This window comes from Heliangelus exortis, chromosome Z (assembly GCF_036169615.1).
Source record: "Heliangelus exortis chromosome Z, bHelExo1.hap1, whole genome shotgun sequence".
Lineage (NCBI taxonomy): Eukaryota > Metazoa > Chordata > Aves > Apodiformes > Trochilidae > Heliangelus > Heliangelus exortis.
The window spans coordinates 21,997,498-22,023,122 of NC_092454.1; the positions used below are offsets into that span (position 1 = coordinate 21,997,498).

Consider the following 25,625-nt stretch of genomic DNA (forward strand, 5'->3'; position numbering starts at 1 on the left):
GCCTAGAGAACAGGTCAAATGCAGTTACTGAGGGAACTGGGCATGTTTAGTTTGGAGGAGCCTGAGAGACCTCACTGCCCTCTCCCTCAACCTCAAGGGAGGTTGTGGGGAGTTCGGTATTGGCCTCTTCTACCAAGTGAATGACAGGACCTGAGGAAATTGGTTAGAGTTGTTGCAGGGGAGATTTAGTTATTAGGAATTGTTTTTTTACTGGTAGAGTGCTCAGGCACTGCGACAGCCTGCCCAGGGAGGTGCTGGATTCATCATCCCTGGAGGTATTCAGGAACTGCATGGATGTGGCACTTCGGGTCATGTTCTTGGAGCCAAGATTGTAGGGGTTTTGGTTTTTTGCTTGTTGCGCGTGTGTATGGTTGGACTCGGTGATCTCACAGGTCCATTCTGTGACTCAGTGTCAACTCGACCACCACCCACAGCCACCCTGCAGAAGAAACCTGCAGCCTTCAGGCCTCTCTGCCCCCTGTAAACACGCATGTATACGTTTACAAACTTGCAACAATACCTTGGGCCCGGTGCACGGGAGACCACGAGCCCCCGAGCACCCCCCTCCCTCACACCCGCACAGCTCCCTTCCGAGCCTGCGCGGCACGCGCGCCCCAGGCGGCGCCGCGAGCGCGGTGGGGGGAGGGGCAGCCCCGCGCCCAACACAAGCCCGGGGCGCTTGCGCATGCGCGCCCTCCCCACCCTGCTCCCGCGAGGCCTCCGGCGGGCGGGAGAGGCCCGGAGAGCTCGCGCAGGAGCGCACTGCCTGCCCCGTCCCCTGCCGCCCCCCAGCGGCGCGCGCCCGTGTGCCAGCTCCCTCCGTCCCTCCGTCCCTCCGTCCCTCCGTCCCTCCGTCCCTCCGTCCCTCCGTCCTCCCCCGCAGTCGCCTGGGCCGCTGGGGGTGGAGCCCCGCCACTCCGCTTGCCGCCTGTACCCCGCGCCCCGGCTCTGCGCGGCGCAGGTGGAGACGTTGCTCCGCCTCGTCCTCTGTCCCCTCCTCTTCCTCTGCCCCCTCCTCTTCCTCTTCTTCATCACGGTCTTCTCGCTCCTCATCCCTCTTCTCTTCCTCCTCCTCTTCCTCGCCTGTCCCGCTGCGCTGCGGGACTGTGGGGGCAGGAGCTCGCCGGGCGGCCAGCAGCTGCCGCCGCCATGCAGATCACGCTGAAGACGCTGCAGCAGCAAACCTTCCGGATCGACATCGACCCCGAGGAGACGGTGCGGCCCCGTATGGGGGGGGAGGCGGTTGGGGCCGTGCTTCGACCCCTCCCGTGCTCAGGCCTGGCTCCCTCTTCCCGAAGGAGAGAGCGACGCCCGGTCCTCGGCAGTGGGAGGCCCTTTTTTTCTACCCTCGGGACGGGGGTCGAGATGAGGAAAGGGGGAGGACGGGCCCCAGCGCTGGGTGAGGGGCGGGCAGCGTGTTCGGGGTGAGGGGTCACCGAAGCCTCTGGGAGGGACTGGGGTCGGAGCTCCGTGAGGGTAATGTGACCACCCGAGAGGACTCTGAGGTGCGGGGCTGGGGCCCGCCAAGAGGAGTGGATGTTGTGGTCTCCTCCATGGGGGAGAGGAGCAGCGAACTTGAGCATGGCGGGGTGGGGGCCAATGCGGTCCCCTTTCTGAGGGGATCGCTTTTTCCCGGAGTAGAGAGGGCTCTCCTGTGTGGTTGGAGTGACTTTGGAGAGCTGGAGGAAAAGGTCTCATGTGGTCAGGCCCCCAGCGGGTGGGCTTTCCTCGTTTTAGAGAAGAGTGCCCAGAAGGTGGAAGGGAGAGCATCTCACACTGTACTCTGGAGCAGAGGAGCTGAACTGTAGGAATCTGAAGCTTTTCCGTTCAGGGTAATTCGAGGAAGTATCTCTGTATTTTTATATAGGGAGCACTGGGAGTGGGTCGTGACCTCTTGGGGCAGGGGAAGGAAAGTGAGGTGCTTGCTTTCCATCCATTCCCACCCAGACAGGACAAGTCGGGAGGACTGTAGAGTTCTTCTCTACAGGAATGTATACAGGATATGAGCTCTTGAGCAGCTGCTGTTACTGCATCCCTGTGTGCTTAGGCAAGTATGGAGTGTGTTTGAAGGCAGGTGATTGTGGGGGGCTTTATTTTGCCTGTGTTATGACCTGTGGTGAGTAATCAGCTCTTACAAGGTGAGGGAGTGCACGTAAGATTCTGCAAACCGCTGTAAGGGCGAGTGTTGGTATCACCTGCAGAGCAGGTGTAGTTTGGGTGTGAAGTGAGGTTTATAATCCTCCCTTACTGGCAGGTTGCACTGACTTTGTCTCTGTACCTAAAGGATATGAGGGGGGAGAGGACAGCCTCACAGGTAAATCTTTTCTGTTGGCACATGGGAAGTCTGCTGAAAAATGCTCAGTGAAATACAGCATTCTGAGATGAGAATAAATCCCCACGTGAGTGTGCAGGGTTGGAAATTGCCTTGTCACTTGCGTGAGCACAGGTGGTTGTCTTTGATAGCCTTGTGGAGACATCCATGTGGTCTTTTGCAAGATTTGGGGAGTTTAGCATCTGAAAGTGTGTCTGCAGCAGCCCTTCACATGACGTCTGGGCAGTGAAACTCTGGAAACACTGGAATAATTTTTGCATATGTTTTTTATAAAGTCTGTTGATTTATCCTCTTTCACTTATGAAGAATAAAGAACTAAGACTACTTGGACTAAGAATTCATTCGGTTGAACAGAGCAGCAGAGGGAGGTGGGAAATCTCTAGCTGAAGCATTTTAAAACGTTAGTCTTGTAACTGAGAAAAGTGTGCTTTTAATCTTTACTCCTGTTCTCTGTGTTCAGTAAGGTCTTGGGAAATAAGGAGAGGACTGAAGGAATGTTGCCAGCCAAAACTTCATCAGTTTATGAGACGGTAAAATGCTTTAGCTAGAAGTAGGATTATGGGAAATAAGATTATGCTCTCTTGTTTATAAATATAGTTGCTACAGTAGCTCAGTAACTGAAATAAGACTGTTTCACATGAGCACAACACTTCATGTTTTGACTAGGATTGACTGGCAAGAATAAATATGAGTAGGATTTGAGGAGAATTTTGTTTTAAAGTTAGCAGAGTGAAACATTGATTTTATTAGCTGTCAGGGTGAAAAATGTACTTAAATTCTTAAATTTTCTTGGCCTAGTTTTTAGAAAATTGCAGAGAAATCCTTCTTGAAAGTCTTCTGAATTGTAAATAAAGAGAAGAACTTTTTTGTGTCTTAATTAAGACACCAAATGTGTTAAAATTGGAAAATGTCTCAAAATGCAGTAAGTTAAGTGTTTCACAAGTATGAAAGTTCTCAGACTGATTTTGAAAAATAATAATTCTAGCTATGTGTTCTGTTTTCTTAGCTTGATTTGCTAACATCCTGGAACAAGTGTCGTTTGTTTTGTGGAGTTCAGGAAACAGTATATTTAGTCTTTGAACTGTATTTGTATGTTACTTTGCTAGAGGTAGGCTTGTCTACTTGGAGCTGTGCCCTATACTGTGACAAGGCCTAAAATCATCTGGATGTGAAAGGCCCAGGAAACCTGGTGCTCTGTAATGGTATTCTGGTTCTTTAAAATTGGTTTTCTGGTTTTAGCAATTTCTCCCCTTATTCTCAACACAAAATTAATCTGAAGAGACTTGATGTTACAGTGCGAGGTAGTATTCTAACAAGTTCATGCTTGTAAGCAGAAGCAGTCATGAATTGTAAGGAACATTTAAACAAAATTTTCATGGAGAATTTGGGAAGCAACAAACTTACTTCAAACAAGCTTTTACATAAAGCAGATGATTTTTATTGGCAGTTGAATTTTAAAGTTCAAAACATGATTTTAATAAGGTGAGTCTAGTTTTAGTTTGCATTTTAACATATGTGCTCCCTGAATATTTTGCCTGAATAAAAATTAGACTTGAAGCATGGAGCTTGTGATTTTTTGTTTGTGAAAGATGTCTGACTAAAAGATAAAGCTTCAGGCCCTATATTTGACAAAGGCTGTTGTCAAATGGAGAAATGTTTGCAGGCATGTCTGTTTTTTAAGTTGTGGGGAAAAAAACCTCTTAGAGTGCCTGGGAATGAATGTACTCCTCATGCTTTGTAGAGGGTTGAATATACTTGTTGTAATTGTTCTAGTGTTCTGAGCTGGGCAGTTTGGTACTTGAGCATTCAGACTTAAAAAGGATAAATGGAAGTGTTATCTATGCAAACTTCTTGAGTTTGTTGAAGTCTGTGAGAAAATAAATATATTGAGCATTGTGTTAGCAGGAAATAATATGCCCTGTCTGAAACTGATGCAGACCTTTACAGGTATGACTTCTCTGAGGTGACTGTGATGCTACTGTGGGCTTTTAAATGTAGTGCTTCTCTTGTAGTTATCACTGTGTAGACATGAAGTAGGTTTTTCAACAATATGAACAAACATTTTTAACATTCTTTGAAAATGAAATACCAGTTAAAAGTAAGACTGGTTTTTGACAACTTTTTTGTCAGTTTCTTTGTGCTGTTAGCCTAAAAACCTGATTGTGAAAATGCAGAGAAATACAAAGAATATTCAGGATGTCAGTAGTCTTTTGGCTGCGGTCTCTGTCCCCTGTAATAATGGGCTTCCACATTTCACTGTTCAGTTAAAATGTTTGAACACTCTAGAAATGCCTGCTTGCTCAACACCATGTCAACAAGACGCTTAGGTGCAGAAGTCTGAACTGCTGTATGTTCTGATGCATCCCTAAAATGTCAAGGCTTTATTGTGAAGCATGTGTATGAGGATTTTTGTATCTTGATGCTGTGCCTGCCCAATTGGCGCTGGGAGCTCCTGGCTTTTTGGTTTAGAAATTTAGGCTAGATACTAACCAAAGCTGTATCAAATGAGTGGGTATGATTCACTTTAGCTTAAAGGAAGCAGGATCCAAAGGTTACATAAGGAAAAAGTGAGGTTTAGCATACACTTCAATTTTCCAAATAAAACAGGTATGTGGCAGCGAAAAAGAGATACTAATTCTTTGCAATGACATTGTCTTCTGAAAAAAGAGTATTTTCTAATTTGTAGGGTTATTAAAAATGTTTGTAAAAACAATGAGGTGTTACATGTGAGGGAGGCACTTCTTAATATGTACTTACGGGTTGTCTATGATAGAATGACAAACTGCTTCAAGAATTCTCTTCAGAGAGTGCAGTGATAAATTTCTGATTTGATGTAGACTATCATCTCAATGGATAGAGGTGAAGCCATAATAAAGTGGGTAATTCGGTATTGTGAACCCACAAACTCTTACTAGTTACATCCGCTTATATCTATTTCGTATGTTGAGAATGATACAAAAGTATCCAATAAAAAAAGATGTATATTGAAAGCCTGAATAACTTTCAGTCATAATTTGCATCAACTCTTGTTCTGTCTGGAGCGAGGAAAGAGGCACTGAAGCAAATTGTGAGCTGTTGTAAAAGGTATCTATCATATTTCTTAGAGCTTTCCTGGTAAACAGTGGGCTTCTGTTAGAAAAACGTCTCCTGATCTAGCAGCATTAGTGAGTAATAAGGACTAACACAGTTCAATATGGAAATGAATGAGTTTTAAGTAGTAGTACATTTATCACATAAGAAAGTGGTTTTCATTTTGTGTGATATGGGAAGATACAAAAATAATAGATGTAATTTTTCAGTTTTCATTTTTCAGTTTTGCTGAATATGTAGTTTATATTGTATTTGTCAGAAGAATTAACTTCAGAATCAGTTCTGCAAAAAACAGAGAATATTGCTGGATGAAATGGTAAAACCTGGCTTTGAGGCTTATGACCTATGATGAAGTGTGCTTACTGTGATCTGTGTTTCGTTATAGATCTGGTTTTATGTTTTCTTCTGACTTGATATTTGTGGTTAGAGAAAAAGTGCTCTGATGATCCTTTTCAAAACCCAGAAATACCCTTCTAGGTTAAAAATAACTTTGTCTTTTTACCCTTATAGTTTTCCTTAACTCCTCTTTGACTTCATAGCAGATGTGTTTTGAGGTTTGATAGATGACTCTGCAAAAACGGTAGCTTTGTAATTAGCAGAATAGGAGTCTCAGGGAGAATTTGTAATTTTTTTCATTATTTTTATACTTCCTTTGCAAACTGTAGAGTTTTCTTGTTGTGTTTGCTGATAATTCATGTTTATTAACTGAGGTTGTTTTGCTAGTGCTTTTTTTTGGTAGCGTAGCCTTTTCCCTGTTTCCTGGCCAGAGTTATATTTTTCAAGCAAGGGAAGTGTTCTGATTCTAGGCTGAAGAAATGCAGGCTTTCACGTGTTCAGGAATATTACCATTAAATTCTAGCGAGTGTTCTAATATAATTTCCGAAGAACCTTGGGGAGAATGCTACATAGTCTTTAAAATTTAATAAAGGAAAGGTTAAGATAGCATAAACTGCGAATACAGCTAATTTTAGTAATATTAGAAAATGTTTCTACATGTTAGCCATTTTTTAAATGCATGGGCACCATGACCATAATTTTACAACTGTTTTACTTGAAATGTTCTTATGCAGTTTACCTGCCAGCAAGAAAAAGTTACCTTTGTACTCTTAATAATTTGTTAGCACTATGTGCTATATTTCTTAACAGTCAAAACTTCTATTGTATCACCATTCTCAAGTTGGCCAGTAAACTCAGAAGTTTAATGTGCAGGCTGTATGCACTTATGGATAGCTCTGTACATAATTGTCTTGCATTCAACATCAATTTTGGAGGTGTGATTGGTAAGCAGAGGTATCTGTCTTTTACATGGATAACAACAGGCCAGAAGGTGTTCCCTTTAGAATTTAACAGTTGCAGGGAGTACATGTTAACTGAAGAGTAAGACAAACAGATGATCATGCTGCTGTCTCATTATTGCCCCTCTGCATAGGAGGGCATGTTTACTGGCCCTGAAAAGTGTTTTCATTGTACTTCTGAAAACAGAGAAATGCACTTTTCTGAAAGGAAATTTACAAGGCTGTGTAAACTTACAGGAATGAAGGGTATGTGTGCCAGTGTTTTTTCCCAGAAAGGTTTGTACCTGGTCACCATTTCAGGTGAAGTAAAGTGAAGTCCACTTCACTTTAAGTAAAGTGGACTGAATGCAACAATGTGACTTGTCCAGAGACCACCTCAACAGACTACTGCTCTACTTTCAAGTCCCAAAGAGCCAAGAGATGCAGTAATAGAGAAGAACCGTAAGAGAGGAAGAATCTTGTGAACCCACTCAGGTGTACAGGTGCACAGGGTTAGTGAAAAAATAATTTGTGAATATAAATTGTAAAAGAATTTGTATTCAACTGAAAAAGACATTTAAAATTATTCCAATATTTTTAAAAAACTTCACAGACAGTATAAAACAACCTTCTGTATTTACTGTTTGTATTTACTGTGCTTAAGACTGGATACAAATACAGAAGCAGCACTCCAAGGGTGCTTCAGCAGCTCTTCACTGCATGCTACCTTGCAGAAAGCATCAAAATGAAGGTGAAGAGGAAAAGGCTTGTGACTTGTCTGGTGTACTGTGTTTAGAAAACATTAGTGTCCTGTTTAGGAAGACAGTAGAAGATATTACTGCAAATATAGTTTTGTGACAGCAAAACATGCTTTTATTTTTTGTAGAAGGGATTAACTAGAAGCAATCGCATTCTGACCACTAACACTATAAAGCATTTACTTATGACCTAAGTGGTTTCTTACCCTCTCAACATGTCAGTAGTAGGCACAATATATGCCATTAATGTGCTGCTGATTGTGGATTTTGATTAAGGTAGTAAAACCTGTTGCACTGGTCAGTTTGTTGCTTCATTAGCTGGTTTATTGTCTGATATGATAGCATCGTCATCACCAGACCTCATGCAGTACTGATGTGGCAAGATAATGTGGGGTAAATAGTTTTTCAGCGTCAGTTGGAGAGAAGGCACTGGGATATTAAAGCGAAAGTTCTCCCATAGGGAGGAGGTTGGCAACAATCCCTTTGGACTGCAAGCTTTTGTCCATGTCTAAATGGTGACTTTTCTCAAAGTCTGGAAGAAACCTGTTACTCTATTATAGAAAAGATGGAGCTAGGTAGGAAGTCATAAGGTAGATTTAAAAACTTCTTTGCTTGGAGTTTCATCTCAAACAGAGAAACAGTTCAACTGTAGTTAAGTTGGTGATAAAGGTCTTTCAGAATTAGTTTTGGGATCCATCTCTTTATAGTCCTCTTACAAATTTGGGAAGAATTTGATAATTTTGAGTACAAATGAATAGAAACATGGTGTAGAAGAATACAAAGTTTAACATTCATATTTGGCTGACTGATATGGGGTCAGTCTTTTAGAAATATTTGTCCAGTTAGCAGCATAGATTAATTTTTTCAAAAAGATGAAGCCCTGCAGATCATAAATCCCAGGAACTTCCAATAAGAGTAGTGATGCCACTTGGCTGCATGTGTGCTGGCCACCTGTTCCCAGTGGCAATGAATTTCCACCAGAGCAAGTGGAGGACACGGGTGCTGGGAGCTTATGGAAGATTGAGGCTCTGGAGTGAAAGGAAACTGAAGGGCCATGGCTAGTTTAGCTCATAAGCTATGAGAAAGATTTGATAATGCTGTGTAAATATTTTACAGTGGTAAGCACCATGGGATGTGGGAAGGCTGTTCACACTTGACTTAAAACATTGGCGTAAGAACAAACAAGAATTAACAGTCTGTTAATTAATTTAGGCTGAAAATTAGGAAAAGGTTTCCAACATCAGAATAATTTATAGCGGCCTTGTGGTAGAAGTAGCAAAATCTACCTTAGTTGTCTTTAGATGAAGATGGATCAGATAGACTTCTGTTGAAGACTGTGGTGTGGAAAGCTGGTATTTGGCTTTATGTTAAAAGGGATCCTGTTGTTCTCTAGATCTCAAGAAATTCAGAAGTTTATCTTGGCTGTGTCATTGTAAATTAAAATTGCTGAAAGTATACTGTTCATTTTTTATTTAGAAATTGTGAAGTGTGTCTGAATCAAGTGATTTTTTTTTTTTTTTTAATCTTCTGTTTTAGCATAGTGTATAAGGTAGGAGAAATAGCAATTGGTGTGTAAAAGGGAAGGGAGAGAGTTTGCTCAGTGTGCTGAGCTGTGGGAACTACCTGCCTAGATGGAACACAGCATGCCCTGCTTGTTTTGCTGGCTAATGTAATTGTAGAGAACAACTGGGCAATGTAGCACTAGCAGGTAACCCATTTTTAGGATGCATAGCTGGGATGATGTTAGGGACTGGTATTTCCTTGGAAGCCCTCAGTTTTTTAAGCTCTGATTCTTAATGAATCAGATTGCATGGCTATTTTTAAGGACATTGTGTTCTGGACAGTATCTGAATAGTAAGGAGAATTTCACATCAGTATTCATAGGGAGCACAGGAAAATAACCATGTCTTCTAAGTTGTACCCTATAGTGTGTAAGTGCACTGTTTCTGAATCTTTAGGGTAAATATTTTCAGATAAGTTCATGCTTATTCTTAAAGGTGTTGTTCTAAAGTGTGCATTACCTTTATTCTGCTGTGAAATTCAGTATGGTAGGACAAAAATGGGACTCTCTAAGGACTGAAATTTATTTTGAACTTGAATCAGGTGGAATAAAGCAAGGTAGCTTGGAGGTTTGGCTTATAGATCTGTATTTGTGAGAAAAATGTCAGTGTCACGGCTGAGGCTCACTGTATATGTTGAAGCTGTTTTCTGAGAGATCAGTGTACTGGGTGTGCTTTCCTGAAATCAGTTTTCATTTAATAACCCTAAGCTGATGGTCATGCTGAAGTCTAGATTCTCAGTGACCTAATTTACCAGAGGGAAAGTTTAGGATGGTGTTATTTTCGGCAGCTCAGTGTACTGATAGTTGCAATGTGCGGCAGCCTTTCAGAAGAATAGTGAGAGGGCATCTCTTTTTCCTTTTATTTATTTATTTTTATACTTATTTATAATTTTTTTCCTTGAAAAAGAAGCATTTACAGTTCAAATCTAAATTAAGGTGGCTCAGACTAGCTAGCTTTGTCTGAAATGCAGGGTGTTTAAGGAGTATGCTTGTATTCTTTTCTTAAACCTGCCAGAACTAAGGTCATGTCTATCTTCTTGCTAATTTTTGCTAAGTCTTCAGTCATAGAATCATAGAATTGCTCAGGCTGGAAAAGACCTTCAGGATCATTGAGTCCAGCCTTGTCCTAACCCTGTTACCCTATTCCTGATGACCGACCACTAAACTGTGTTACCAAGCACCACATGATTTTTAAACACATTCAGGGATGCAGACTCAACCACCTCCCTGGGGAGCCTGTTCAGTGCTTAACAACACCTTTTGCAAAGAATTTTCTCCTAATATCCAACCTAAATCTCCCCTGATGCAACTTGAAGCCATTTCCCCTTGACCTGTGATCTCTCACCACTGAGAAGAGAGAGACCAACCCCACTCTCACTACAACTTCCTTTCAGGTGTTTAAAAAGATTGATAAGGTCTCCCCTCAGCCTCCATTTCCCCAGACTGTACAGCCCCAACACCCTCAGTTGCTCTTCATACAGGTGGGATGTTTTCCAAACCCTTACCAGCTTAGTTGCCCTTCTCTGGGCTGGCTCCAACAACTCAGTGTCCTTTTATATTGAGGTGCCCAAAACTGAACTCAGTACTCGAGGTGGAGCCTCACCAGTGCTGTGTACAGGGACAGGATTACTCCCCTAGTTCTGCTGGTCACAAAATTTCTGTTATAAGCCAGAATGCCAGTGGTCTTTTTGGCCACCTGGGCACATTGCTGGCTCATATTTAGCTGACTGTCAAATCAATACACCAAGGTCCTTTTCTGACAGGCAGCTTTGCAGCCACTCTTCTCCAGGCCTGTAGCTTTGCCTGGGGTAGTTGTGACCAAAATGCAAGACCCAACACTTGGCCTTACTGAATTTCGTGCAGTTGGTCTCAGCCCAATGATGCAGTCTGTCCAGGTGCCTCTGTAAAGCCTTTCCAGATCCAGCAGATTGACACTCCCTCCCAACTTGGTGTCATCTGCAAACTTATCGAGGGTGCATTCAATCCGTTCATCAAGATGATTAATAAAGATATTAAATAGGAGTGGTCCCAGTACTGAGCCCTGTGGGACACCCCTTGTGACTGGCCACCAACCTGACTTAACTCCATTGACCACAACTCTTTGGGCCTGGCCATCCAGCCAGTGTTAAACACAAGAGTATATGCTTATCCAAGCAATGGGCAGCCAGCTTTTCTATGAGGATGTTATGGGGGAAAATGTCAAACGCTTTACAGAAGTCCAGGTAGACTACATCCACAGCCTTTCCCTCATTTGCTATGTCCTAGCTAGGTCACTATGTCATAGAACAAGATCAGATTTGTCAATCATCTGCCTTCCATGAACCCATGTTGACTGGGTCTGATTGTCTGGTTGAGCTTTAGCTGATCAATAACATCTCTTGAGATTATCTGTTCCATGACCTTCCCTGGCACTGAGGTGAGACTAACAGGTCTGTAGTTACTGGGATCCTCTTTCTGGCCTTTCTTGAAGGTGGGTGTCATGTTTGCCAGTCTCCAGTCCAATGGGGCATCCCCAGTTAGCCAGGACTTCTGAAATATGATGGAGAGAGGTTTGGCGACCACATCAGCCAACTCTCTTAGCACTATAGGGTGTAAACCATCTGGCCCATCAATTTATGAGTGTCTATCTTATGAAGCAGGTCCATAACCATTTCCTCATGGGTTATATCTGTTCCCCAGGCCTGTCTTATATCTTAAGGGACTGTATGCCCAAGGAACAACTAGTCCTCAAAGACTGAGGCAAAGTATCAAGTACCTCTTGATTCTTGGTCGCTGTGTTTCCGTCTGCATATAATAAAGAATGGAGATTCTTTCTAGCTCTCCTCTTGTTGATGTATTTGTAGAAACATTTATTGCTGTTTTTCACCACAGTGGCCAAGTTTGGTTCCAGTTGGGCCTTTGCCCTTCTGATTTTTTCTCACACATCTTCACTTTATCTTTGTAATCCTCATAAGGTGCCTGTCCTCTCTTCCAAAGACCATAAACTTTCTTTTTGTTTCTGAGTTCCAACCAAAGTCTGGCCAAGTTCAGCCAGCCAGTCTGCTGCCCTGTTGGCTCATCTTTTGTGATTTGGGGATGGTCAGCTCCTGCACTTACAAAATTACCTCCTTAAAGTATGCCCAGCCACCCTGGGCTCCTATGTCCTGCAGAACTGCATCCCAAGGGACTCTCTCAACCATGGTCCAGAAGAGATCAAAGTCTGTTCTCCTGAAGTCGAAGGTGGCAGTTCTGGAGAGTCCCCTCCTTGCTTCACTGAAAATCAAAAACTTGATCACTTCATGGTCACTTTGCCTAAGATGGCCTCCAACCGTTACATCCCTGACAAGACCTCTATTAACAAACAGCAGGTCTAGGAGTGCAATTCCTCTTGTTGGCTCCCTCACCACCTGCGTCAAGTAGTTATCTCCTATACATTCCAGGAACCTTCGGGACTGTTCTCCCTCTGCTGTATTATATTTCCAGCAGATACCTGGGAAGTAGAAGTCCCCCATTAGAACAAGAGGTAGACACTGTGAGACCTTGCCCAACTCTCTATAAGTACCTTATCCACCTCTTCATCCTGGTTGGGTGGTCTGTAGCAGACTCCCACATTGATGTCCATCTTGTTGACCTTTCCCTTGATTCTTAAACTATAAGCTCTCATCCTTGTCATCACCATCATAATTTCGAGACAATGATGTTATGGAGGGCAACCCCGCCGCCTCTCCTTCCTTGCCTATTTCTTTTGGAAGGCTGGTAGCCATCAATTGCAGTATTCCAACTGTGTGAGTTATCCCACCACATTTCTGTGATGGCAACTATATCATAGTTTTCCATCTGCACTTCGACCTCCAGCTCCTCCTGCTTGTTACCCATGCTGTGTGCATTAGTGTAGATGCACTTCTGCTGGGCCACCTTTTGACAAACCCTAATACCCTAATACTCAGATGTTTCCTAAGTAACCAACCTCTCACCAAATCTTTTTTTCCTCCTGCCACAAGGAATGTCATCCTCCTCCTTCACAGAGAACTGAGATTGTAAGACCTTACTAGTGCTCTGCTCTTCCAAAAGCACTGGCATGTTGCATCCACGATCCTCTCCAGTGGTCCAAGTCTCACCCCTGCCCCCTTCATACCTTGTTTAAAGCCCTGTCCATGAGCTCTGCTAGCTCCTGTCCTTGGACCCTTTTTTTCATTGCAGGATAAGCTATATCTATCTCTAGTCAGCAGGCCTGGGCTTCTGTAAATCAAACCATGGTCAAAAAGCCCAAACCCCTGCTGGTAGCACCAGGCTCAGAGACACTATTGATCTGCTGGCTTATCCTGACTAGTCCCTCATCATTCCCCACAACTGGAGGGATAGAGGAGAACACTACTTGTGCTCCTGATCCCTTAACCAGCTGACCCAGGGCCCTGAAGTCTCTCTTCATTGTTCCTAGGCTTCTGGTGGTTACCTCATCACTGCCTACTTGAAAGGTAAGTAATGGGTACAGTCACTCCAGTTAAAACTAGAAGAGGGAATTTTATGGATTAACTAGCATGTTACTGTTAAATAGGATGTATCTGATGTTTTCCTTTCTTTTTTTTTGAGAATGTGTATTGTATTGTCTGCAAATAAAGTGTTCGTAGTCTCCTAGGCTAACCAGTGATGAAAGCCAACAGAACAGGCAGGCACTGTTAATAAAAACTTATTTTAGCCTGAGTGCTTCTTGAATTTCTATCTCTAGCAGGAGAATGCTGCCTGTAGCTGCCTGCACTCTTTTGCAGAGTCAAGCTATAGTAAAGAGTTAGCTTAAATAGAAGTCCTTTTCATTTGCTCCTTTGAATAGGCATAATAATTTAAATGAATTAATTTGATACATGTAAGATTCCCTTAGGTAAATTACTCGTCGTATAAAACAATTCAACAATGTTCTGAAATGTATTTTCTGGAAGTTACTTGACTGTTTTGTTTTTGGTTTTACAGGAACATCTTGGAACTACATTACAGGATTTTTACTTAATAGTTTGGAGTTCATAATGTATTAAGTTACTGTCAGCTATCATAACACTTTAGGGATTAAATGGCAAAAGTTCACAGTAGAGTGCATGTCCATTTAAATAAGGACTCATGCTCTTTGCATATGGCAGTGTGTCTATGGATGTAGTTAGGAAAATACTGTAAATTAGCTGAGCTGTGTCAATCTGAAATTACAGATTTTTGTAAACTGTCAGCTGGAGAAATGCATCTCAGAACTGAGGTAACTTGTTTTTGAATTGAGCATATGATCTCTTAAACGAATTGACGTTTGTAGCAGGTACAGAGAATAAAGAAAACCAGTATTGAAAAAAAAATTTTTTTTCATGTTCCTTTAAGAAGTTAGTCAAGGCCACTGTGTTAGCAGGCTTTAGCTAAAGATAGCCTTGGTTCTTTGAGGACCAAATGTTTACTTTGTTCCTGTGTTTAGTACAACTGTTTGTTGTTTGTGACACCTGTCTGTAGAATACTTCTAGGGATGCCTGGGACCAAGCTTGCACAGCTGGAGTCACCGTGCTCCAAGCAAAGGCAGCTGGTACTACCAGTTAGCACTGTGCTCCTGACTGCTTACAGTCCTGCTCCTGTCAGAAAGCAAAGGGCAAGCAGAGATGACTGCTTTCAAAAAACTTTGTTCATTAGTAAGAACTATTTCACCAGTGCAATAAATACCGAACACCTTCACAGGGATCCATTATTGCATAGTAATTAGTGTGTTTAGTTTGTCATGTCCTAAATCACAACATTAATAAAAATGGTCAGGGGTAGGAGTCTAGCAGGTACTGTATGTCAATAGTGTAGATAAGGTAACAGTATCTCAGAAGTAACTTAACACTAACTTTAGCTTAACTGCTGGCCTACTTTATAAGGTCAGGGGAATTTCTACTGTGTGTAGTAGAAATTGAGTTCCAACTCCCTAAATGAAACTCTACATGTCATGATGTAGTGGTAGTGGGACTTAATTTTGTATCTTGAACACTGAGTTTTTTGAGGAACAGGTATTTTAAGGATCCAGGAGGACACAGGATTTAGCATTGCTACTGTGGAAATGAGTAATGTTATTTCTTTGAAACCTCCTGACCTTTTAGAAGGAGTGTTAGTATAAGAACTGCAGGTGACATTTTGTTTGCTGCTGGCTGCAACTCTTAATGGTGGACAGCAAAGAAAAATGGATCATTAGGTTTTGACTTTCAAAATTTTATGAAATGTTAGCTCCATGACATGAGTATTGTGTGCTAATTAACACATTTAATGTGTCCTGATATAAACTACCACATTTAGCTGTGTATATATTTTTTTTAGTGAACACATTTTGGTTTTGTTCTTTATAGCGAAGGAGTGTATTCTGGAATAAAACTCAAACACTGCAACAGGAAGAAGACAAAGCAGACATTTGAAACCACTAGCTTGATTGAGGGCAGCACATATGAAGCAAGTCTTAATTTTCTCTTTCAGATAGATTATACCTGCTGATCGTGTTACAATATTAAAAATCTGCCAAATATGGTGACTGCATGAGAGAACCAGCTTAGAGACATCATCTTTAAATGATCAGCAGAATTGCATAAATGTACGAATTGATAAGCAGTGCATTAAAAATTAGGCATTTGAAGACATAACAAGCTTTTAACATGACTGAGGGAGTGCCTGGAGTGTGCAGGACACATAGCTGTAGTTGCCCAAAGCATCCTCTATTTCAAAGTTCAGGGAAAACTTCTTGATGGATTATCTGTGGCCTAAAGAGACTGTTCAGTTGTAAGGTGAGTAGCTTCCAGTCTTAAATAATAACTGGGGAAGAATTCACAAATGGTTTTACTCTGCCTGAAGACATATGGATGGCAGTGAGCTGCTGTTCTGCTGTGCAAAATCAGCTGGCTGGAGACTGATTCTAAAGCTTCTGGCAGGTGCTGTGGTGTTATGTATAACAGATAGACCGAGAGCATCCTTCTGCTGAGTGAAGAAAAGTTGGCTTCCTATTTTGGGGAAGTCCCATGGACAGAAGCCATATCTTCTGTATCTGTGGCTAGTGATTTACTCACCTACATCAGGTGTATGCTGAGAAGAGGTTTGATTCTGCAGGCCTCCTTTGCTGGGTTATGAAGCCTGGTAGAACAAGCTCTCCTTTTTCTGTATACTGCTGAAAAGATGAAGCTCTATTGTGAGTGTTAGTTTGGTTCATCCTTTTCGGACTGAACGTCCAAATGCAAATGATTACCATGGTAACATGTAGGCAGCAGGTGCCAGGACTTGCCAGGTGATGGGCCCGGACGGTGCTCGCCCCATCTGTGCCCAGTTGGGGCTGGCCCAGGTGCGCATGCCCGGGATCGGCAGGGTGTGGTTCCGGAGCAGGCTCCAGAGCCATGGCGGATCAAAGTTAGTTCACTGATACTAACCCGAACCAACACTAGCTCGATTGACTCTGTTCGCGAACCGAGCTCACGGCCACGGCGAGATTCGTCTCACGCAACAGTAACAAGACTGATAAAGAAACACAGAAATAAAATCTGAAAGAACAGGGTAGAAGAAGCAAGGGGACCTATGAAGGGCAAGGGGAAGCTTAACACAAAGGTCTAAGACATCATGAACTCTAGAATAAAGTGAATCCAGGGAGCATGACTAGCATGAGAAGTGGATGACAGATTTAATTATTCTGAGACTCACAAAGCTTAACTTCTGTTTACCATTTGGCAGCTGAAAAGATTGTTTCAATGTAGATACTACTTGAGCAACTCTTAACAGTGAGTTTCAGCTTTAAAAATTGACAAAAAATTATAATAGCCTACAGCTACCTGTGTCACAGTTAACTGCCATGTTGATTGCTGTGTCAAGATAAACACATTTTCATGGATTTGGTTAAATAACTAGGTGTATGCAAGTCAATTCATAAATCTTACAACTATTGAAGAAAAAAACACACTTTAGAAGATGGAGTTAGTTTGTAGTAATGTTAGTAGCAGATTGCTTGTCTTTGTTTTACATATATTGTGAGCGTCTGTCAGGAAGAAGGAATGTTTCTCTACAGGCAGTTGGTCTTAAAACATTATTTCAAGTGTGTCAATACAGAAGAGATTTTACAGTAACATCCTTTGTTGCCCCAGGAAAGTGTTACAAAGTCTGTCTGTGTTACAGGGGCATTCTGATACATGACAACTGGCACTACGTCATTGTGTCATGCTCTTGTACCAGATGCTCTGAAGGTGTGGACAGTATGTCTGTGATCTGTGTAAGCAGGTAAAGTCAAAATGTTTTTGACTTAAAATTGCCATGCAGAGCTCAAAAAATTACAGGGGAGAGGGAAGAGCTGAAAACTACCTATTTAGAATTTAAATTAGCAACTGGACAGTCTGCACAAGGCTTTGCATATCAGGGCTTCAAGTCATTCTAGTGAGTCAAACTGGATGTCATGATGACCTTACAGAAAACCCTGGTGTTTTCTGAGGAGCCTCTATGATGACAGAAAGCTGTCAGCTGTGTGTAGCATGTGTGCCCCCTGTGTTCAGAGGAAGAACAATAGAAAGAGTCAATAGATTAAAGCTTTTTTTTTTTGCTTTTTTTTTTTTTCACTGTGTTGTAAACTTGTGCTTAAATATTTTTTCAGGGAGAAATTAATTATCTAATTTTATTAAGCACAAGAGATTGTTTAGGAAGGGAACAAGGTGCTCTGCAGGTGGTTACAATGATGTCTTTGGAAGACTTGTTCTTGCTACAACCAAGACATAACTGAAAATAATTTTTAGTATTTGAAACTTAGAACAAAGTGTACTTAATTAGGTTTGTATTGTGGAACAGCTTTTTTTTAAGACTGTTTCTGTGCTTTAGGTGAAGACACTGAAAGAGAGGATTGAATCACAAAGGGGGAAAGATGCTTTTCCAGTTGCTGGCCAAAAGTTAATTTATGCAGGTAATGGATCTGAAGATGCTGTATCTGAATCTACATTGTTTTTTATATTGTACTTTGAATGTTAAGTCTTCTAAAGGTTAAAAGTACTTTAAATACAAACAGGTTGAAAAAAACCCCAACCAAAACTACAAACCTAGTATAGGCTAGGTGAAGTAGGCACAACCTGTGTTACAAGAACTGAGGATTTAAGCAGATTGCATTTCATATTCATATGAGTTAGTGCTCACCTGTTGTTCAGGTGGGGCTATGTATAGCTGAAGTGCTCCTGCACATATCTCAGAGAATTAAAGAATAGTTTATTTCTTTTGTATTAAAAGAAACCCACTACCAAATCCTTGCTGTACAATCCTCGCAATACTTCTAAGCTATGTCATTCAAAACATGTACAACGGGCTTGCAAAAAGCAGGTTAATATCAGATAGACATGAAGTCACTTGATTTGAGCTAACATAGTTTGAATTTTTTCTGGCAATATTTTTTACTCTCTTCTGCTTGGCTGGTCCATTCTGGCACTAATGCACAGATCCAGATTTTTGTTATCATTTCGTGTTAGCACATTTCATGTTCGAAATTGTATTTAATAACCTCTGTAGGGTTTTTTCCTCTCAAACTGTGAAAGAAGCTTTGGTCCTTTTACAAGGTGCATGGCTTTGTAAGCAGTATTGCTTTTCCACTTCTAGTAAGCTAAAGCCATGACGGAAAGATGCTAATGGAAGAAAAGTCAGGAGTCTTATACAGAACTATGTTTCTTACCAAGTTTTTATGTCTCATTAGTGAAGGCAGCGCACATCAAGAACATGAAGGTGGAAGTTGCACATATAATAGATAAATATGAGCAAGGCAGAAAGCCTTGTACATTTTGTATAGTTGCATGACACTCTTAATAGTTTCTATGATTGAAAAAAAATCAATTGTTATCTAAGATTTTGGTGTGATGAGTATTTTCAAAAGCCAGAATTTATCAGCAGCATTGTACAGCCCTCACAAGCAGTGGGAAATGAGATGTAGAGTAGTACACCATCCAAAGATTGATTGTATTTTTTTTTAGACAAGAGGTTTTTAGACTTCAATTAAATTAAGCTTTAGAATTTTCCTGGTTGATAAATATAAAATAATCGATAAATTATAAATTGATACTTATAATATATCACAAATACTAATTTATTTATTAATTTATTGTTAAATATATTATATAGGTTTATTAAATATAGATATAAATAAATATATATTTTATATAATGTAAATTTATTATTAATTGATAAATATTGAGTAATATCCCAGCTGAAACGGATTGAAAGTATACCATTTGTTATTAAAAATGTTTTTTAAAAAAAGGTTATAGTTGCATTAAGGTGAATATTGTGTTAGGTTAGGTTGTGTTGTATTAGTGTAAAGTCTCAAAGTCCTGCGAAGTGTTTTGTCCTGGGAAGACAGAATGCCCCCAAAGTGCCTATAAACCAGAAAATTGTGACTAAACCTCTGTGTTCTGTGTTAGTCACAGCTACCACAGGTATTACTACTACTACAGTACATAAAATACCTTCTTGATCATTTGATCTGCAAGACTGGTGGAAGCGGTAGAGAGTAGGACAGTGCCACAGTGTTTGTGTTCCAAGTGCCATAATGTGTATGCACTGCTTGATTTCCTTGCAGTGAAACATGAAAAGTATAACAAATAAATGTTTCTGGGTTTGTCTGATAACTTTTTTTTTTTTTTTTTTTTTTTTATCCTTTTGTCAAGGTAGCTGTATATGGAATGTTTCTAGCTTTTTCTAATGCTTTAGTCTTCTGTTAAGAGGAAATTGTTAAAGTTGCAAAGTCACAAAAAAGCGTTTTAGTCGCTGGCAGGGAACAAGGTATCTTACATCTGAAGGGCAAACACAAGATAAGCAGGAAGAAATTTTCTCTTTGCGTCCAGAGTATGTAAGCAGGCGTACGTTATTCATTTAAGCTTATTGTATACTAAAGCTTTTCCTCTCCATTACTTGTATCTGTGTTTAAAGTCTGATAACTCTTTCTCAAGATTAAATACTTTTATTTTAAATAATTTGAAGCATCTTCAACACTTCCAGCAGCAGTCTTCAAGCTAGGAACTTTGGACATCGAATGAGGAAAATTACTTGTCGCTCTACTGCCAAAGAATTAATAGCCAAAACACATTTCATATTAATGTTTAAAATATGCATAAAATGTCCTTTTATGGGTTTTTTTGTTTGTTTTGTGTTTTTTTTGTTGGTGGGGTGGTTTTTTTGACTGTTTATATGATGGAATCCCCAAATCATCTAATGATCTGTTAAATAACTACATCTTACTTTATATCTGCTTAATTTACCAGGTAAAATCCTTAATGATGATACTGCTCTTAAAGAATACAAAATAGATGAGAACAATTTTGTGGTGGTTATGGTGACAAAAGTGAGTAGTCCTTTATTATTGAAAAGAAAACTGTACTAATTTACTTTGTGGATTTTATATTGTGTTTATTTGCTTGTTTGGGGTTTTTTTGTTTGTTTTTCATTTTGATGAGTGATTGTATATGCCTGCCCTTAAAAGCAGTGGCATTTGATCATATGAAAGTTCTAATTAGGAGTAAAAATAAATGGTTATATGAATAGGTATATAGTATTGCTCCACTGTCCAGTTTGTCTGTGCTATTTGTTATTTCTGTTCTATGCTGGATGTTTACATCAAAGAAAAAATCTACTGTTGGCTGATTTTACTGTTTCTTCTGTCCCATCCCTGTGTTATTTTTACAGTGATACTATTAAATAGAAGGAAACCTAGGTAGTTTGTTACTCTTCATCTATACAGAACTCTTCCAGCATTCCCACATTGCTTTTCAAAACTCATGAATTGTTTCTTTTGAAAATCTCAGCAGCTTAAACCAATATAGTAATAATATGCCAGTCAATGATCCTGTGAGGTTTTGAATTACTGCAGTGGCGAATAAAAGGGAATGACTAGGATGTATTTGAAGTAACTCCCCTCTTAACCAGTTGTTAGATTGCTTCCAGGAATCAAGCGACTAATTTTATAGGCATTCCAGACCCTTGAGATCTGGATAAATCTTGGTTCATTTCTGTCTTGAGATATGAATTTAATATTGGAGTTTACCTATATTCAGTTTCCTTCACTTCAGTCTGATATTGACTCATTATATTCTCTGTTGAACCTAACTGTAAATGCTGCCTTCCTTAACAAGCAAGCATTCTAGACTAGTGATTTGCCTGTAGAAGAGGCATTTGTCAATACCAGAAAACAGGAGCAGATTGAATTTCAGAGCACAGCTTTCATTTTGTTTATATCAGAACAGACCTCCATAGAGAGCTGCTAAATGCAATACCTTCTTCTATTACAGGATCTGTGTTTCCTAGTTGGGTTGCAATTCAGTGTTACAACCTTTTTGTTAAGTCTTTAGGCTTAGTTCCCTTTCCTTGATACTTTTCTGGACAAGACATGCCCTGTCAGATAAGCACAACTGCTAACTTCTTCTGATGATCAGACATGTTTCAGTATTTTAGTTTGAATGCTTTTTGAAATGTTCTCAATAGTGCCCATAATGTTGGAAGGTATTAATTCTTAAACTGTTCTTTCAGACAAAAGGAGGAAATACCTTTTTCCTTGTTTAAGCAAACATTGCCAGAAAGCCATTCACGGTGAATAAATAGTTGTGTTCTGTTAAAGTTCTGCTAATTCTCTTGGTAAAGAAGAGAATGGGGGTCAGTTTTGTCAGTTCTTAAGGATGCTCCTAAGTCAGGGGCTACAGTGATACAGCTTTCAAAAATGTTATTCTGAACCTTAGCTGGAAGTTACATGCATTCTTAGAAGTGTCATTTCTATATAACAGGACTAATACAACATCTGAGCAAAATTCATGTTTCCAATAGAGATGTGAAGTGTAAGTCACAATTATATGCAGATATTCCCCACTCTGTGTTTGTTGCTGTAGATTTAGCAGTCCTTGTTTCTGCTGGATTTTGATGCTCACTACAGAACCTCAAGTATGTGAAATGTTGTATAGTGCTTTGAATGGAAAGAGTGAATAATTAAAACTTCTTACAATTTAGGTAATTTTTTCTGCATTTCGTTTTCCAGCAAACAGCATTTGTAATTAAATGTGATTTCTATTTTTCACTTTTTCCAAGCTTGAGTGGTGGGAAAACTTTGTTACACTGGTTTGGTATCTTTTGACTACTGTTTTAGTTTCTTCTGAGAAGCTTTTTTGTAAAACACAAGATTGTTTTCACTTCTGGAGTATCGCAGTCTATAACATTTAGCTTTGTGCTGTGGCTGAATTCTGTTATCCTCCTATAGCCGAAAGCATCAGCTGGAGCAGCTCAGCAGCCAAGTGCTACTACTGCTGCTAGCTTGACAGCTGCAGCTCCCTCACCAGCCACTGCACCAGGCCCTTCTGCTTCCCCTGTGCCAGCTCCTATCCCTCCACCACCAGTACCAGATGCAGCTGCTTGTGAATCTGCACCTGTGACTGCTCCTAAAGAAGAGAAGACAGGAGAAAAAACACATGAGCCATCAGCTGCTGTCAGCCCATCATCAATTGACAGGTATGAAAGAGCCATCAGAAGTGGCTTCCCTATACATTTCTGTTGCTTCTGGTTTTGATTTCAGGTTGAATTTTCCTTTACAGTGTTAGTCCAATAATTTTCTCTGTTGTGCATAACAGTTCTTCCTTCTTAATGGAAACTTCAGTCTGTAGCTCAAGTGTAATTTTACTGATGGTAAGAAATGCCCCTCCCTGCTTTCACCTTCTTCCATGGGAGGTGTGGTCTTGGGCCTAAACCTCTGTAGTAGAGAGTTAAATGACAGGACTTTTGGTCCTGCATTTCAGAGTTACTGTAGCATGAGTTTCAGACTGAGGATATTCATTTACACAGGGATCTACTGCTCACAAGCTCTTAAAGATTTCTGAGGGATATGTCCTGTCCTGTTCATAGACCTCTATGTTTTGAATTTTGTAGATTAGATTTAAATTATAAGTTCTTTATTGCTGTAAGAGTCTCTTAATTTCTGGGAAGAGTTTTTTTCTTCCAAAATGTTGGGTATAGTATTTCTCTTAGCCATGTAACCTCTCTAAGCTACAAGCTTATTTGTTCTGAATGCTCACTGGCCCATCTGCAGATAGCTGTGGCAGATGGGATACCTTTATGCTCTGTTCCCTCCCATTAAGGAAATCAAAGGGAAGTTGGAGATTTCAACCCTGTTGTGTACTGTGGCCTTCTTTTAAGTTGCTTAAGTACTGCATGGCATGAAAATACTGTTAGCTGTAATTTAGTGGCCATGGAAGTGCTACATAACATCACATCTTCATTTTTCATACACTGATTTTCATTTGTGTTATTTATGTGAACACTGGTGCACAAGACATAAATTTTTGAAATGGTTGTATTTGAACACAAGTACAGATGATTTGATGATAAGGAAAGAAAACTTGCAATTTACTAATCTTTAAAATACCATCACAAATTTCTTGCAATAAATATCCTAATTGATGGTTTAATTTTTAAGTTCTGAGAAACCAACATTTTAAAAGTGCAATAAAAATGAGGCTTCATTTATCAGCAAAAAATTAAAATTTTGTCCTAATGGGTGGAGTTTTTGCTGAGTTTGTCCAGCAGATTCAAAGGTTAGTTAAAGTCTTTAATACTGAAAAAGTGCTTTCCAGGTTTTCCATGTACGGATTTTAGTGTTGTGAAACTCCAATAAAGGAGCCTCAATGTGCATACTTAACATGAAGCAGAGAATCGTTTAGCAATAAAATTGTAGTTGTCACCTGCCTTCATTTTAATGAGTACTGCTTGTTTCTGATTTGCTTTAGAAGTTAAATTTCTAAGGCTGGTGAAGATTTATTGAGCAATGGCCAGGCAAGCTGATGTCCTGTTTCACCCTTGATCTTTTTCAGTTGTAAATCTTAATAGTGATAGGTACCAGTGAAGCATTCTTCTTCAAATAATTTTTTTCCTTACATTAAAAAAAAACTTCTCTGCAAATGCCTTGACAGAATTTTGACAGAATTGTAACAGCATTTTCTGAAAGCTTCCTCAGAGTGATCTGATGATCTTTCACTTGCTGATAGAAATTGCCAAATCTGGTAGCCTCAGAGATGCAAAGCTGCTTCAGCTCCATGCCTTCAGATCTATCAATTACCAAGATTCCCAATTCACACACACAATATGTATGTACATATATATGTATATGTATGTGCTGCATAGGCTAACACAGGCAGAAAAAAAACATTGAAGCAACCGTTATAGCACCGGCACTTTCATCTTGTTCCCCTTTGGCTACTCAGAACTCAGGCCAAAGAAAAATACATATGTGCCAACAGAAAAAAAAATTACTCCAGTAGCTGGCCTTAGACAGTCCCATTCTGCTAGCTGGCCCCCAGATCTTCCATTCTTCCAAGTTTTTAGTACCTGGTCATGTGCTTCTGGGAGCTAACTGCTCCAGTCGCTGATACCTGGATTCCCTTAGCATGCTTACACAAATGCAAACACGGGAGCTGTCTATAGACATGCACTGAACCTCATAGTTAGTCTGTAGATCCCCTGGTCTCCCAGTTGCCTTATTCTTAGACACATTAGCAGGTCTCTAGATGATCAAGGTCTATGCTCTTACCAGCAGAGAGCCCCAGATGCTGCAGTCTTAGCATCAGCTCCTCTCTCACACCCTTTGGTAAGCTCTGGCTTACAACCATACAAGAGCTCAAAAACCTCTTGCCCTACTTACTGTAGTCAAGCTTGCTGCTTTCTGGTGATTGCTTGCACACCAATGGATGCATCAACACAGAACAGGCATGCACTCTAGTCTTTTCTGTTTCCAACACCCCAGCACATGGAATCCTGAAGCCCCTTCTGCAGTTGCTTATGCAGTGTCTGATCTCTGCAAGTTGCTGTCTCCATAGATGTGTGGATCCCTGTGACTCGTGATTTCCTACCCAGTTGTGGACACTTAGTCTTCCATACACACACATTTAAGTAGAATAGAGACACCTCTCACACATGAAAAACACCTAGAAATTAGGTTTAATTAGAGGGCTAGGTGGACTAATGTTAGAGTGCAGGGCATTGCTGGGCAAGTGCTGTTTACACGTGACTGGCCCATTTACTCCTCTTTTTGCTCTCTTTACCTATGCTTTTCATCTGTTGGGTGCCTTGATGCTTCCTTTCCCCTATTGTTCTTACCCTAGATAACCCTGTAATTGCACGATCCCCAACAATTTTTTTCCTTTGACCGTGTGTTGAGTTGCACCACTCCGTAAGCAGGAATACCCTTGATCTGTAAGGAGACCTGGAGTGCCTCTCCAATGGATCCATTTGGGTTGTAACTCTGAGACAGAGGGTAATACTTCAAGTTGCAGCCCTGGAAGGAGCCAGGAAAGGCATACCCTTGGTTCTGACCGAATTAACTGGGGTTAATTAACTGGGGTTCCTCTGCTTGATGTTGTGCCTCTGTGCTCCTTCATGTTCATGGAGGTGAACCATTAATCCTGTAATTTAACAGCTTTGATAATTTGAGATGGAGTAATTGAAAATGCCAGCACTTTACATTCTTAGGAAAGTTGGATATTGAGATTTTAACAAGTGCTTGCCACTAACCTCCCTAAGTCCTCATTGAGAACAAACTATTGACTCTGGGGAAGCAATTAGTGAGACTGCAGTGTGCTTTTGAAAATCCACTTTTTTCTCCCACCCTTTAAAGC

At 40.6% G+C, this 25,625-nt stretch overlaps 1 protein-coding gene across 2 annotated transcripts in view; it reads left to right on the plus strand.

The window, feature by feature from the left end:
• Positions 1 to 713: 713 nt before the first annotated feature.
• Positions 714 to 25,625, plus strand: part of RAD23B (RAD23 homolog B, nucleotide excision repair protein) — a 40,486-nt gene continuing 15,574 nt past the window's right edge. The window contains exons 1-5 of one of the 2 annotated variants that reach the window (XM_071731405.1): positions 1,009 to 1,215; positions 2,255 to 2,314; positions 17,827 to 17,908; positions 20,244 to 20,323; positions 22,223 to 22,470. In XM_071731405.1, coding sequence (XP_071587506.1) covers positions 1,150 to 1,215; positions 2,255 to 2,314; positions 17,827 to 17,908; positions 20,244 to 20,323; positions 22,223 to 22,470 — 536 coding nt within the window. In that variant the 5' untranslated portion in view covers positions 1,009 to 1,149. Of the gene's footprint in view, positions 1,216 to 2,254; positions 2,315 to 17,826; positions 17,909 to 20,243; positions 20,324 to 22,222; positions 22,471 to 25,625 lie in introns of both variants that reach the window. The other variant, XM_071731407.1, reaches the window with a different exon arrangement.